This window comes from Nerophis lumbriciformis, linkage group LG02 (assembly GCF_033978685.3).
Source record: "Nerophis lumbriciformis linkage group LG02, RoL_Nlum_v2.1, whole genome shotgun sequence".
NCBI lineage: Eukaryota > Metazoa > Chordata > Actinopteri > Syngnathiformes > Syngnathidae > Nerophis > Nerophis lumbriciformis.
Window position 1 is genome coordinate 56,992,501 of NC_084549.2, and position 17,228 is coordinate 57,009,728.

The 17,228-nt window shown below is 38.5% G+C and overlaps 1 protein-coding gene across 1 annotated transcript in view; it reads right to left on the reverse strand.

Moving 5' to 3' along the window:
• Nucleotides 1–17,228, reverse strand: part of lrpprc (leucine-rich pentatricopeptide repeat containing) — a 150,512-nt gene that overhangs the window by 59,215 nt on the left and 74,069 nt on the right. Inside the window, exon 24 of the mRNA XM_061965277.2 lies at nucleotides 456–580. Within this exon, the coding sequence (XP_061821261.1) occupies nucleotides 456–580 (125 nt within the window). The remainder of the gene's footprint in view (nucleotides 1–455; nucleotides 581–17,228) is intronic.

Consider the following 17,228-nt stretch of genomic DNA (forward strand, 5'->3'; position numbering starts at 1 on the left):
CAATGTATGACGATGGAGTGCGTGTAGCACTCCCCTCTTCCCTCTCCACTCATCACCATATTAAAAAACAAGAGTCTTAAATAAACCTAAAGTAATATCAAATGTTCATTTATCCATTTCATTCATCATTTATTTGTCATGTATATGTATTTCACAACGCTTTCTGCGTGTAAAACTATAATTATTCTTTATACAATGTGTTTTATGTTAATACCATTTTAGTGTCTGGAAATGGATGAATTGCTTTTCATACGATTCTGTCTTTTGTAACGGGTTTCTAATGAAAACTAAGGCACCACCGTATAAAATATAACTGTGATTACTATGTTTTATGAGTTACATCTCTCCCATTTCTATTATTAGTTCTTAGCTCAGCTCCCTAGAATGCACTGTATGAATTCCGAGGATCGACGGTACCAGTGATAGCGTCACAATGTGTGTTGTTGGTGTGAAACCTTTCTGCAGAAGCTCCGTGTGCCCCTTCTCTATCAGGCGAACGATGACGTCGTGGATGCGAGGAACCTGTTTGTAGCGCTTCTGACACTCCAGCAATGCTTCCACAGCTCCGGGGAGGTCATCACTGTCGACAGGGCAACAATGAGAAAAAGAGAGCGGACAGATGTGCAATTAGTTAGGATTGTATCGCCAGAAAAATACACAGCGTTAACCCCATGACCTCATATTCAAGTACAATGACCCCGCCCCAACAATACAGGCCTTTTAATGCATGACAGCACAACTGCGGGTGATGAGGCCTTTTAGACCCCAGTACATCACTCTCACACAATCGTGCTCTCTCCTCCATGTCTGCCCTAATGTTTCTCTGGACAGGCTTTTAATAGTGCTTGATGCTCGGCAACAGACAAAAGGACTGATCTTTAACCTCCACGCTATTTCTTTAACTTCTCTCTCTTCTTTTGTCCTCGCAAGCACCTTTTAAACCTCTCATTTCCTCATCTCTTATTTCCTGTCTTTGCTCCTCTCACCCTTAAATGATTGCAATAGTTGAACCTTAAAAGCAGAACACAAATCAAAATAGATATAAATGCAAATTATTAACAGTAAATTATGTGCTTTACTTTTTACAAGCAAATGCCGCTAACTTCCTGCTTCTCAAGGCCGATAAATTATTTGCATTTATTATTTTCCAAATGTATATTTAAATGTAGTTTGTGCACACCAGGGGGAAAAAAAAGACTTAAACTAAAGTGGATTTGACAAACTTACCTGTAGTTCTGCAATCTTCCATGATGGTAAAGTGCTGGGTCTCCAGTGCCATCATTTCCATGATAAAATCGCAGTTAGCTTTATTTTTAGCAAACCTTTTGCAGTTTTCAAATGCTGCAGTGTTAGGAACACGCTAGGACTGGACAATTAAATCAAATTTTGATTTATGATTTCAATTTATGACTTCTCACAATCAAGAAAAAATAATAATTACATTTAAAAAAAAAAATTAACGGGCCGCGCAACATGCATGCAAATTCCGGAGCTTGTGACAGTGAAACAGATGAGGAGCTAATTCATGAAAAAAGAGCAGGTCTATTAGAGGTTTGGGATGTCACCATGGTTGCTACTTATTTGACACAACGCTATTATGCCTAATCATTAATCACTAAACTCAACAAAAAAAGTAAAGTCAATTGATTTCTGCATTTACATAACCGCGGACGGAGTCACATAATTCGCCAATAAAACAAAATCCTCTGTTAAACGCAGAATATTAGGGAAATTGACATTAATCTAAGTGAAATGCTGATATTATGAGAGAAATAACATTTGTTTGGGAAAATAATGTGTCCAGTACAGCTCATTCATCCTGAAACACATTCTTAACTAAACGTCGAGACGGAGACTTGAAACAGCGACTATGAAGCTAAATCTAGCAAAATCAATCCAAACACCCACCACACATCTCATCTGCTTGTGTTGTTGTGAACCACATCATGGATGTAAGATCAATCTACAAACAGCAGACGCAACTGGAGATGCGTTTTATTTTTATTTTTACAGCCTCAAATTGTCTCCTTACTCGTCAAGCTGAGAACTATAGCACGGCACACTTCCTCCCTTCACAATAATAGTTGGGTGCGCCACACTCGGTCTGACTGCGCTAACAAAATAAAGGTTTAAAAAAAAAAAACCTTACACAAGCATAATGTACTTAAAGCCATTGATACATTTGCACAATTATTGTGCTTTGACCTAAAGTACTGGTCAAAATTAACCTAAGATTGCACTAATAAATGTGAATATTTTTGCAATTCATCAAACATTTTATTAAAGTTTATTTGACACAAAAGCAAAAAATCTATGGTGGTAAAATAAGCGTAAAAGGTAAAAAACAATTTAACAAATTAAAACGGTAAAACTTAATTTTTTTGTTATTATATTGCTACGTTTTAAATGTATTGTTACTCCTATTGAAATTTTACTTTGTCGTTTCTTCGTAAGTAATCAATATCCGTTTTTTAAACAATATTTAAAGTTAAGTTTTCGTGGTACCTAAGGCTGCAACTAACGATTACTTTGATAGTCGATTAAACAACGATTATATTAACGATTAGTCGACTAATAAGATAATAAAGTGTACACATATTTAATGGCTCTATTTTTTCCAGTTATTTTAGGCATGTGTTTACAAATAAAGACGATTACTTCTTCATAAATATTTATTTATACTGTAATTGTGCTGCTCATTGGGCTGTTACAATAATTTAAATGACTAATAAAATGTAGTCGATTTAAAAGAAATGAAAGGCAAAGTGCTAAAAAAACAATTAACCTTGTATATGTATTAAAATAAACTGCTAAAATAGCAGCAATGAAAACAAACAACAAAACATCCCAAAAAGAAAAGAAGCATTTTGTGATGTTTAAAAAGTTACACACCGCTATATTGACTATTGATCAAGTCTTGACAGTTAAGCACTCTAATAGAGTCTGTGTAGAATTATATCTTTGATGAATTATTAAAATGTTAGCTAGTATGTTTAATCTTTTGATACCTCCGCATTGGTGCCTGTCTGTCTCTTTGTGTGTCTCTGTCTGTATGTGCGTGCGTCTGTGCGTGTGTTTGTTAAAGTTCCTTTTTTGACGGAAAATAGATGCAAATAGACTCAATCTGTAGAATTCTATATTTGATTAATTCTTAAAATGTTGGCTATTTAATAGATTGTATGTTTAATCTTATGATACTTCCGCATTGTTGCCTGTCTGTCCTTCGATGTGTGTGTTTGCGAGAGTGTGTGTACGTGCTGTTTGTGCTTGTTAAAGTGATTTTTTTTCCGCACTGCAAATTGACGCTTCTTAAATACGTACTTGAATTGATGTATACAAAGTTTAACTGGCTGACTTTGGCTAAAATGATAGTTAAATCTATTTTTCACACAACTTCGCTTCATTCTTGTAGGCTAGCTAGCAAGGTAGACACTTATACCAAGGTTGAGATTGCATCGTCCCTCCAAATGTCCGCCTTCATGTATCTACTTTAAATGTTCACATATCACAGATGTACTGCCATAAAACCAAGGTCCGCTTTGCAAAATGAGCAAGGTATTCATGTTTTAAAAAAGAATGAGAGGAAATATTCCCAAACTTTGCACGTTATCACCGGCGTTGTTATTGCAATTGACCCACTTCCACCCGTAAAAACACGAGTGATGACGCCACGACTATTGTCGACAAATATAATTGTCTGCGACAAATTTAATTGTCAATGTATTCAATGTAGACCAATTCTGGCAGCTCTGCATGGTACAAATAAGACTCATATTTTCAAATGAATGAATAATCATGTTACTAATCGTGATGACAATATCAATCAAAATAATACAATTATTTTTGACATACCGTATTTTTCTGACTATAAGTCGCAGCTTTTTTTCATAGTTTGGCCGGGGGTGCGACATACTCAGGAGAGACTTGTGTGAAATTATTTATACATTACCGTAAAATATCAAATAATATATTTTAGCTCATTCACGTATGAGACTAGACGTATAAGATTTCATCGGATTTAGCGATTAAGAGTGACAGATTGTTTGGTAAAGGTATAGCATGTTCTATATGTTATAGTTATTTGAATGACTCTTACCATATATGTTATGTTAAAGGCCTACTGAAACCCACTACTACCGACCACGCAGTCTGATAGTTTATAAATCAATGATGAAATCTTAACATTGCAACACATGCCGATACGGCCGGGTTAGCTTACTAAAGTGCAATTTTAAATTTTGCGCGAAATATCCTGCTGAAAACGTCTCGGTATGATGACGTCAGCGCGTGACGTCACGGATTGTAGAGGACATTTTGGGACAGCATGGTGGCCAGCTATTAGGTCGTCTGTTTTCATCGCAAAATTCCACAGTATTCTGGACATCTGTGTTGGTGAATCTTTTGCAATTTGTTCAATGAACAATGGAGACAGCAAAGAAGAAAGCTGTAGGTGGGAATCGGTGTATTGCGGCCGACTGCAGCAACACAAACACAGCCGGTGTTTCATTGTTTACATTCCCGGAAGATGACAGTCAAGCTTTACCATTGGCCTGTGGAGAACTGGGACAACAGAGACTCTTACCAGGAGGACTTTGAGTTGGATGCGCAGACACGGTACCGTGAGTACGCATGCAGCTGCGGCTTCCAAACATTTGCTCGCTTGCCCGTACGTGCGTGCCGCTATGTGCATGTCACGTACGTAACTTTGGGGTCTTTGGGGAAATATATGTGCTGTATGAACTTTGGGGAGGTGAACGGTACTTTGGGCTGTGGGATTGAGTGTGTTGTGCAGGGGGGAGGTGTTTGTTATGCGGTATTCATTTGTGGCATATTAAATATAAGCCTGGTTGTGTGGTGGCTAATAGAGTATATATATATGTCTTGTGTTTATATACTGTTTTAGTCATTCCCAGCTGAATATCAGGTCCCACCTGCCTCTCACAGCATCTTCCCTATCTGAATCGCTCCCACTGCCCTCTAGTCCTTCACTCTCACTTTCCTCATCCACGAATCTTTCATCCTCGCTCAAATTAATGGGGAAATCGTTGTTTTCTCGGTCCGAATCGCTCTCGCTGCTGGTGGCCATGATTGTAAACAATGTGCAGATGTGAGGAGCTCCACAACCTGTGACGTCACGCTACTCGTCTGCTACTTCCGGTACAGGCAAGGCTTTTTTATCAGCGACCAAAAGTTGTGAACTTTATCGTTGATGTTCTCTACTAAATCCTTTCAGCAAAAATATGGCAATATCGCAAAATGATCAAGTATGACACATAGAATGGACCTGCTATCCCCGTTCAAATAAGAAAATCGCATTTCAGTAGGCCTTTAACATACCAGGCACGTTCTCAGTTGGTTATTTATGCCTCATATAACGTACACTTATTCAGCCTGTTGTTCACTATTCTTTATTTATTTTAAATTGCCTTATAAATGTCTATTCTTGGTGTTGGGTTTTATCAAATAAATTTCCCCCAAAAATGCGACTTATACTCCAGTGCGACTTATATATGTTTTTTTCCTTCTTTATTATGCAATTTCGGCTGGTGCGACTTATACTCCGGAGCGACTTATACTCCGAAAAATACGGTAATCATCCAGGTCTTTCTTTGCAGCGAGCTGTGGGGAAACTTCTTTGGCAGCAGGCATCTTCATAGGCTTTCAAAAACACTGTTGTAGTGACGCTGGCGTGTCAAGTGACTGATAAAGTTTGATGTGTTGCTGTTTTTCTCCTGGCAGAATTTGTGCGAAACATTTGGTGCAAGTAGCACACAAAGTCCTCCTATGAAACCGCAAAGAAGTCCAACACGGTCGATGCCTTGTTTGTTTTTGGAATTCTACGACAGGCTTCCAGAAAGTTGATTGTCATTCTAACCTACTTATAACACACTACGTGCAAGCTTTCCTAATTGGAGCATTTTTAAAGTGTTTATTGGAGGTATTTTCTTTAGTTATCCATCTTTTAATAAAAGTACTGTACATAAGATCCCTCAATGCCTCATGATGGAAGAATATCATTTAAAAAATGAAAAAGGGGCCCACTCAACGATTAACACTGAATCAGTAATCTTTCTCTTGATTTTAATCATATTTAATAATTAGATATAACCTACTTACAGTTCACAACCTTGTCAAATTATATCAAACCATGTGTTCATCACAAAGATTATTTATTTATTTAACCCATGAAACTTAGGCTGAGGTCAGGATGATTAGAAAAATAAGTATGAACCAAATATACTGCACAAGAAGGGACCAATAAATAACTGATGAAAAATAAATTGACATAAAATAATGTAGTGCTAAAATCCATCCATCCATTTTATACCGCTTGTCCCAAATTAATAATAAAGTTTTCCAACTTAACTGAAATTTGAGTGCAAATGAAAATACAGCTTCACCACTTAATAATTTTTGCGCTTTAGAAACTTCTGTATGACGTTGGCTCTAGACTTCCTCTGTTTGCTATTGTCACTACTGCCACAAGTGGTGGAAAAGTGTATTACAACCAAATACCGTTGTGGCCTATACAGACCACTGTGTGCCTCGTAGGTGAGTCTCTTCACATTAACACTAAAAACACAGCTGTCTTTGCTATGTATGCTCTTTTGTCGCATTAGTAATATCAGATTGAGCAGCCAGGACACCTTCATCACCACACTGCCACTACATTGCAATAAGACCCATTTCCTGTTCACTGGTCATCAACAAACTTTTCCTATTACCATTGATAGCTCCAAAAAACAATCAGTTTTAGAAGTGGTCGACTTTGAATTGAGGATCAACGATTTGTCTATTCTAGTGACCCCATGTCCAAACCCGTCGTTCAATGATTCACATCAATCCCTCGCACGGGGACAAACTGAACAGTCAGAGATTGCACACTGTAGAGCAGGGGTGTCCAAACCTTTCAATTTAGGGGCTGCATCGAACTAAAAAAAATTGGCTGGGGGCTGGAACCGGTGCTTTACAGAGAGTAAATGGGACAATGAAAAAGGAGATAACCTCCCAATTATTCAGGACAACCTAAAATCATCAGCCCAGAGGTTGGGTGTTGGGCGCAGTTGGGTGTTCCAACAGGACAATGACCCCAAACACACGTCAAAAGTGGTAAAGGAATGGCTAAATCAGGCTATAATTAAGGTTTTAGAATGGCCTTCCCAAAGTCCTGACTTAAACCCCATTGCGAACATGTGGACAATGCTGAAGAAACAAGTCCATGTCAGAAAACCAACAAATGTAGCTCAACTGCACCAATTTTGTCAAGAAGAGTGGTCAAAAATTCAACCAGAAGCTTGCCAGAAGCTTGTGGATGGCTACCAAAAGTGCCTTATTGCAGCGAAACTTGCCAAGGACATGTAACCAAATATTAACATTGCTGTATGTATACTTTTAACCCAGCAGATTTGGTCACATTTTCAGTAAACCCATAATAAATTCATAAAAGAACCAAATTCATGAATGTCTTTTGTGACAAACAAGTATGTGCTCCAATCACTCTATCACAAAAAAATAAGAGTTGTAGAAATTATTGGAAACTCCACACAGCATTATGTTCTTTACAAGTGTATGTCAACTTTTGACCACGACTGTATATATATCCTATACATATATGTGTACATATATTAATATAATGGATATATAATTGGATATTAAGAGTATGTGAAAGTTCACACTGGTCTGTGTTTGGTAGCCCCTGCTCAGTTTGTATTAAAATTATTAGAAGGACACGAGTGTTGCTGGCCTTGCTTTTTCTTTAAGTTTGTCTAACGTCTAACGTTTACTTCTGTGACAACCTCCTTAAATATTTTTAATTAGTCAGAAAAATAACAAGCTAAAATGCGCCCAACATGGATAAGTGTAGAGAGTGTTTTGCATTCTTCCCATCATGCATTATAATGGACCTAAATGGGACACAATTGAATGCCCTGAGATGACAATGACCTGGATGAATGAGAATGAATGAGAACATTCATAGACATGCACCTAAGTGGGTGTAATTTTGAATTGTTTATGCTGCTTGGACATGCTGATTTTTTTATATTTACAAAGTTCAGTGAGCAAGTTTTGTTAAGTGTGGCTATATCTGTTGACTTTTTGGTTGGAATGTTTGTTTGTGTCATGACTAGGGAAAGTTGTTTGGATTGGGTCATATAAGTAAATGTGCTATACTTGGTTCAAAATACAATTCATGGACATTGACCTGAATTACTCACGTTGTCCACAAGATGGCGCTAACTTTGCAGTCATCAAAATGTGAAATATTTAAAGATTAATTTGAAAACACTGCAGGCCAGATTTCTTATTTAACTCACGACGTCTAACGAACCAAATTGAAGACGCTGGTGGGCCTCACTTGGCCCGCAAGCCGTAGTTTGGACACTTGCTGCAGAGGGAGGACAAGTTCAGCCTGACGGGTTTGATAAAGGGAAAATGGAGACACCAAGAAGAGAGACAAGCTGGGAAAACGGGGGAGGAGTGCGAGAGGAGGACCACTTCACACTTCAATCGGCTGTGTTGTGACAGCACTGCTGTCAATCTGTTGATTGAGTAATTACCATGTCAATCAACACAGAGGTCAAAGCAGATGGGGCACCTATGTGGGAGAGGCTATATAGTAATCGAGTAAGAAAAATACTCAAATTTTAAGGCAGCGAAAGTAGATTTTCTATTGTAGCCCTAACAGGAAAAGGCTGGAGAAGACCACACATTCAAGTTAAATGATTATATGAAATACAGTATTTAGCATTGATATGTAAACATGTATTCCAAATCCAGAGGAGATGAAGAAGGAAACAGGACAATTTTGAAAGTGGTTGACCTATGCAGCATAAATGTTTCAAGCCATACCTAATATCAGACTTCATGTTCTTTCAATAGAACTAGGGCTGCAACAACTAATCGATTAAAATCGATTATAAAAATAGTTGGCGATTAATTTAAATTAAATAAATAAATGATAAATGGGTTATACTTGTATAGCGCTTTTCTACCTTCAAGGTACTCAAAGCGCTTTGACAGTATTACCACATTCACCCATTCACACACACATTCACACACTGATGGCGGGAGCTGCCATGCAAGGCGCTAACCAGCAGCCATCAGGAGCAAGGTGTGAAGTGTCTTGCCCAAGGACACAACGGACGTGACTAGGATGGTAGAAGGTGGAGATTGAACCCCAGTAACCAGCAACACTCCGATTGCTGGCACGGCCACTCTACCAACTTCGCCACGCCGTCCCCAATTTAGTCATCGATTTGTTGGATCTATGCTATGCGCATGCGCAGAGGCAATTTTTATATATATATTTTTTTAATAAACCTTTATGTATAAACTGCAACATGTACAAACAGCTGAGAAACAATAATCAAAATAAGTATGGTGCCAGTATGCTGGTTTTTTTTCAATAAAATACTGGAAAGGATAGAAATGTAGTTAGTCTCTTTTATCCGATTATTAATTGAAGTAATAATTGACAGATTAATCGATTGTCAAGTTTATCGTTAGTTGCAGCTATAAATAGAACATGTCCAAAAGTAACTATTAGTTAAAGAAGATAGGCTTGGCAATGCAATTACACTCCCTCGGCCTTCCTTCCCCCTCTCTTTTGCACTGCCCCACGATCATCTCCTCCTACAAAAAAAAAAGAGCTAAGGATGTCAAAAGATGGATAATTTCCCCTCGGTACAATTTAACTGTCACTTTGCGTTGCCATTTACTATGGCACGCAGGCCTGTTAATGTCCCCAACTTTGCATGTCAGACACTTTCCAGCCAATTAAGCTGGGGGGAAAAAAACACGACCGAAGGCTTTGCTGGCGGAAACCTGAAGGATTAGACAAGGAAGTTAATTGTGCCTCATCATGCCATCTTCCTTCTCCACCCTCCCTACTCATCTTTTGTGTGACGAAGATCGGCAGGCCTGTTATCAAGCCACTGTCCTCGCACGGGGGGAGGACAGGGGGGTGTCTGCAGAACACAAATGAGACGCTGATCATGACACCACTAGCCTGTTGTTACGTGTGCTTAAGAACGGCGTTTAGTAATGCTAATAGGAGGTGCTGACACGAGGGGAGTGATGCCAGTTCAAGGGACTACAGCCTTCTACTTATTTGATGTTGGATAGTGAACATCAATGGGTGTCTCAGAACAGTAAAGACAGATGCCAAATAGTAATGGTTGTAACGATACGCCACCATCACAGTACGATATTTAACATGGTTTTAAGGTCACAGTTTGGTTCATCTTGGGTACAGAAAGGGAATAAAGGAAAAATCCAAAACAGTGCAGGTCAAGTGTTCCCAAACAAGAGACTTTCACAACTGAAGAGGGTTTTCAAGTTCTGGCAGTGGACATTTGTTTCTGGTGCATTTCTTTTGTCAGTTTCAAGTCTCTGGGAGAAAAAAGAGCCTTGTTAGGCAAAACATGAATGTCCACTGCAGAAGACGTTGGTTCTTCGAAGGATATACACCAGGGTTGTCAAACGTCCGGCCCGAAAAGGTTTAATTGCGGCCCGCAAAATGAATTTTGCTAAGTCTAAAAAGGAGCTGCAATTTTTTAATGAAAGAAACTGCTGTTCTGAATGCGTCCACTGGTTGTAGCAATAGTAATTCCAGTGTAATCTATATCCATATCACACTGTTTAAAGATGACGCGTCAGCTGACTTTAAGTGTCCTTTGGATTGGCTGTCACGACTCCAATCAGCGCAGGTGCAAGCATTTAGCTGCCCCTGTTGTGGTTGGTGGCAGACTAATGCTGTAGTGATGCACAAAACCATTCATTGTAAATTATCCACTCAACAGATAAAATAAAGAAACTGTAAGATGAAAAGACTTAAGCCAATATGACCATAATTTTTGTAGTTAAAATTCCGTGCAGCGCTTGCAATTTGTTAACGGCATGATGTGCACTCTGAACTCCATTGTAAAAATGTGTGTTTCTACATTTGTTGTGTGTTCTATTTTATTTTATGCTTACCATATTCACATTTGTTAAGTTTGTAGTTATGCTACTTTTAATTTGACTATCATGGTGTCATTTGACAATTGTTTTGATTATATTATAATTGTAATATTTGAGTGATGATAAATGAATGTGTTGTGGATGTCACCAATGTGGTGGTTTGAGGAAACACTCGGTTGCTTTTCCAAACACGTCTTTAAGGGTGAACTGCCAACATTAGAACGCTAAACAGGAAGTGCTTGAAGTTTATTGGTTTGTAAATATACTGAGACAAAGACTAAGTCCACTGTGTTCTTTATGGTATTTTGAAATTTTTTCCTCAGAATTTTCAACTAACTTGAAGTGTTTTGCCAAGGGGATTATTTGTCATAAGTACATTTTCATAATGTGCTTGTTCTATTTGTGGCCGATGTAAGACAGAAAACAAGTTTGAAGTTGTCTTTATTTTTAAATTATTATGCCATGATTTTACCACGTGGGAATAGATTTTCCTCCATGAGCTGAATTGAGTTTGACACCCCTTATATACACGCATCGGGCCTGTCAATCATTCTGAGTATTTCAACCTATTAAATTGTGGGAAATTCACAGTACACTCAGACTACAACCAGGCTGCCATATTGTCCCACAAACAATGAGATTGAGATAACCATTGAAAATCATAATGTGGACACACGATATCTGGAAAAATTGGAAGGAGAAAAACTCATCCCATTTCCAAAACTGAAGACAAACTGCGAAAAAAGCTTGTGGGAGACCGTCTTATCAGCTGAACATGAAGAACATCAACACGCACAAGGCTGTTTGTTCGAAGGTTAGTTCAGTAATTGAGTGAAAAATTAAATGTTCAAGAAATCCATAGCTACATCGTTACGTCCACAAATACAGAGCATTACACAATTTTGTTGTTTTGATTGTTGACGATGCATAGACCTGTGTGTATAGCTACAGGCCTACTGAAGATACATATTTATTTTTATGAATGGTAGACAAAAAGAAGTACCTTAATGCAGTCATTTGCTTCGTCAACGACACACAGGTTTATGTTTGTAGTTCTATGCCTACTGAAGAAACGTATGGCTCTATGAACGTAGCTTGTGGTGGAATATAACACTTTTTCCATCTATTCTTTATTGTAGCTATATGGGTGATTACGGTTAGTAACAATGATAGCAAGGAATGTTCTATTTTTTTGGTAAATTTGGAATGTGCAGTCTTTGTTGTAGGGGATTTTTCTGCATTGACCGCTAGCACTTCACGTCAACACGCAATTACCCCCTTCCGAAACACAAATTTCATGAATGTATCCTTGGGTAAAACAATCTAGCCCTCTCCTAAGTGATCGTTGCAACAAGTTTTGTGCAGCAAGAATGAAAGATATGCTAGTTTTGTCTGAAATTTAAACAAGTAATTGCTGATCGTCCGCCATCTGTGATGAAAGGGGTGCAGTTTAAAGGGTCAGAGGCGTCCATTGAGATCAGTTTAGTTTTGCTTCCTGTCAGTAACTCAATGCTCCTTCAGTGGGAAATCAATATGCCATTCCAAGGTACCTGATTATAAATACATTAACCACCAACACCTGTTGCTGGTTGAAGAACATGATTGTTTCTTATCGGATGTTGGAATGTGAACATTAAGGTTTTTCAGTACAATAAAAATAGATGCCAAAGAGATGTTAGTTGGTACCACACCAATATGTGATGGTTTTTGTGCAAATCGATTTTGTGTTACTTGCGAATGAGGCGTTCTCCAAAGTTGCATCGCTCTCTATTCATTTCCACCAATTTCAACAAGGCTCGTACACGTCCTCCATCTCCCCGCTCATTAGCATTTCTGTCACTAATCACTTCCAAGCTGCAGCCGCAGATAGCTGCCAAGATGGAGTGGTAGCAGGTTAGCCGAGACAATGCAGAGCGGACGGGCGCGAAGGCTAACAGGGCGGCGCGTATGATGGCTGTCGAGGGCTAATTTGCCACAGAAGTGTTCATTAAGTCATTAAGCTGCGACGAGACGGGCGCGGGCGAGAATGATGCCTCCTTTGTCCTCGTTTACATCAGCACGCTCTGCCTCCTCCTCAACCCAACAATCGGTTTGTCCGCTGAGTGACGGAATGAAAATGACTGATAAAGAGGGGAAAGTAGACTCCAAAGTCATGTGTTTGCAGCTCCAAATGGACAACAAGGTGAACAGCATCTTGAACCGTCTGTGCAATACCAACCATTTAAATGTGTCGCATAGAGTAACAGTCAAATGTTTGGAGACATTTTATTGTTGAAAAGGGTGAGAAAGTGTGTCCAAATGTTTTACTGGTGCATTTCATTTCATGTTTTGAACACAGATCGTTGTTGTATAGTTGAGAGTAATCAACAACTCTAATTTAATGCTTTTTAATGTCTTTTTTTTTTTTAACAGTTTTTTAAACGCTTGGGTTGGTTTTAAAGTGTTTGTAATATAACACAAACTCAATTGAACATGGATGAAACAAAGGTCCAGAGTATGGTCGACCCCTAATATTGGTGCCATTTATCCATAACAGTGTTTCACAAAGGTTCCAGATTTTTTTTGGCTCGCAATTTTTCAGAGGGGAAAGAATGTCCCTTATTTTCTGGAAAAAGTTCCTTATTATATAAGTGTTAACATGGGCAATTATAATAATAATAATGGATTACATTTATATAGTGCTTTTCTATTGATTATGCGAATTAGACGATCCCCCTCAGCTACAAAAAAACAACAACAAAAAACTACAGAAACGGGCTTGTCCACCTGGGTCCAAGTCACAACTGGTGTGTGTGTGTGTGTGTGTGTGTGTGTGTGTGTGTGTGTGTGTGTGTGTGTGTGTGTGTGTGCGTGTGTGTGTGTGTGTGTATGTACTGCTCTCTACTGACGATGACCCAAGAGTAAATTAGCCTGCTAATCGCGCCGAAGCAGTGATTACCGAGTGAACCCGTAAAGTGTTTGTGGCAGAATTACTATGAAAATCAACAGTGGCAGGGGAGCACCTGCAAAGTTGACAGCATCGACACTTGAGGTAAACACTGTATGAAAGTATGCGTATAGCCTCAGTGTCCCCCCCCAACGGTGCATGCCGTGGCTGGGCTAAATCCAGCAATTAGTGTTCTGTACATAATTAACATGCTAATGAGATGATCTACTTAAAAAGCTACTCTGATAAATAGAGCACACACATAACGGCGTGGAAGGGGGGTGGGGTCATAGTCGTGACCCCGCGACCAGTGTTTGATAATACTGATCTGCATTTTGCAACACACAAACACACACTTTGGTTGTAGAGCAGTGGGTGGGAGAGAAGGGGAGAGGTTGCAGCTGCTGAGTCCGCAACAACAAAGCCTGGCATGGACGCCATACTCAGGAACAAAAACTGCACACAAATGAGCAATTTCCACATCCTCTCTCTGTCGGAAGCACTGACCCAGAATTCAACCTCGGCATTGATCACAGGGAGAGATGAGCGACATGCCCGGACTCTCATATTTACACACACCTGCCGACTGGATGTGGCAGAGGAAAACACAAAACTACTGTACTGAGTCTGACCCAAATATAAGACGCATTTTGGATCCTTATTACTGTAATTTTAATGTTGGACTATCTAAAATAATATTTTCGAAGCTTTTTGTCAAATTTGAGCTGGTAAAAAACAATAATTGCAAATTATAAAAAATAATCTACAGAAATTATTATTTTTTAAATATCTGAGTGCAGTAATGTAAAATGTCCCAAAAACGGCCAAATGAAGTCTTTATGTTGTGCATTAGTTTTTACTGTGCAGACTTTTGGTCCTATTACAAAAATAGAGTGGCCGCTATGTGAACTACACCAAAATACGTAAATGTACCTATTTTTGACTTTTAGCATGAACACAGCTTTAGCTATACATAAATTATGATGCTAATTTTATGATAATAGTGGTTGTCAGCAAACAACCGTCAAGCAACCAAGAAATGTGCGTATGTAAAATATTTATTTGATATTTAAGTCTGATTAAAAAGGGTCCTTTCTTGTTAAGGTTTTGTCCACATTTTTTTAATTTATTTTTATTTTTTTTAAATGGGCAATGAAAACTTATATTCAGACCTATCTTATATTTGGGTCAATACGGTAATGCCCCACAAAATTAATCATGTTCTCGCCAAGACAAAGTTTTGACTTGTTTAAATAAGTGCTGATGTGAACAAATATATGGGGGCGTACTATATTCCCGCTCATTTTATATACGGGTCAGTATGGTATTACAGCAAGACATTAATCATAACTACGCTAAGATAAAATTGTTGTCTGTTCTAATAGGTACTGATAAGTAGTGCTCAAAGATACGGGGCAGTCTTATATTTTTTTTATGTGGGTCAATATGGTAACACTCAACATTAACTATATTTGGGCTAAGATTAAGTTTTAACTTGTGTAAAAAGGTGCTGATCATGGGTGCGCAAATATATGGGGTCGTCCTATATTCAGGATCATACTACACTGTATATGGGTCAATATGGTATTACACCACAACATTAATCATATTCACGCTCAGATTAAGTTTTTTACCTGTTCAAATAGTTGTTGATCAGGGTGCGCAAAAGTATGGGGTTGTCTTACATTCGGGTCGATACAATAATACACAACAGGATTAATTATATTGGTTTTTACCTGTTCAAAGAGACACTGATCAGGAGTGCACAAATATATGGGCTTGTCTTATATGCAGGGTCATTTTATAAATGGGTCAATATGGTAACACACAACATGCATTATATTTGGGCTGAGATTAAGTTTTAACCTGTTTAAATTAGGTTCTGATAAGGGGTGCGCAAATATACGGGGTCGTCTTATATTCAGGATCATCCTATATATGGGTCAATATGCTATTACACCACAACGTTATTCATATTCACGCTAAAATTAAATAGACACTGATGAGGGTTGCGTAAACATATGGTGTTGTCTTATATTCAGGGAAGTTTTAGATATGGGTCAATATAGTAACAAAAAACATGAATTATAGGATTAAGTTTTAACCTGTTTAAAAAGGTGCTGACCAGAGGTGCTGACCGTGACCTTCGATCCCTCAGCGGCACTGTATCAAAAACCGACATCAATCTTTAAAGGATATCACCACATGGGCTTAGGAACACTTCAGAAAACCACTGTCACGAAATACAGTTTGTCGCTACATCTGTAAGTGCAAGTTAAAGCTCTACTATGCAAAGCGAAAGCCATTTATCAACAACATCCAGAAACGCCGCCGGCTTCTCTGGGCCCGAGATCATCTAAGATGGACTCATGCAAAGTGGAAAAGTGTTCTGTGGTCTGACGAGTCCACATTTCAATTTGTTTTTGGAAATATTCGACATCGTGTCATCCGGACCAAAGGGGAAGCAAACCATCCAGACTGTTATCGACGCAAAGTTCAAAAGCCAGCATCTGTGATGGTATGGGGGTGCATTAGTGCCCAAGGCATGGGTAACTTACACATCTGTGAAGGCACCATTAATACTAAAAGGTACATACAGGTTTTGGAACAACATATGATGCCATCTAAGCGCCGTCTTTTTCATGGACGCTGCTTATTTCAGCAAGACAATGCCAAGCCACATTCAGCACGTGTTACAACAGCGTGGCTTCGTAAAAAAAGAGTGCGGGTACTTTCCTGGCCCGCCTGCAGTCCAGACCTGTCTCCCATCGAAAATGTGTGGCGCATTATGAAGTGTAAAATACGACAGCGGAGACCCCGGACTGTTGAACGACTGAAGCTCTACATAAAACAAGAATGGGAAAGAATTCCACTTTCAAAGCTTGAAAAATTAGTTTCCTCAGTTCCCAATTGTTTATTGAGTGTTGTTAAAAGAATGGTGATGTAACACAGTGGTGAACATGCCCTTTCCCAACTACTTTGGCACGTGTTGCAGCCATGAAATTCTAAGTTAATTATTATTTGCAAAAAAAAACAAAGTTTATGAGTTTGAACATCAAATATCTTGTCTTTGTAGTGCATTCAATTGAATATGGGTTGAAAAGGATTTGCAAATCATTGTATTCCGTTTATATTCACATCTAACACAATTTCCCAACTCCTAGGGAAACTGATATTAAACTCTAATTAAAAAGGGTATTTTTTGTTATGATTTTGTCAGATTTTTTTATTTTTTTTACTAAAAACCTTTTATTCAGACCGATCTTATATTTGGGTCAATACGTTAATACCCCCCAAAATTAATCATGTTCTTGCCAAGACAAAGTTTTGACTTGTTTGA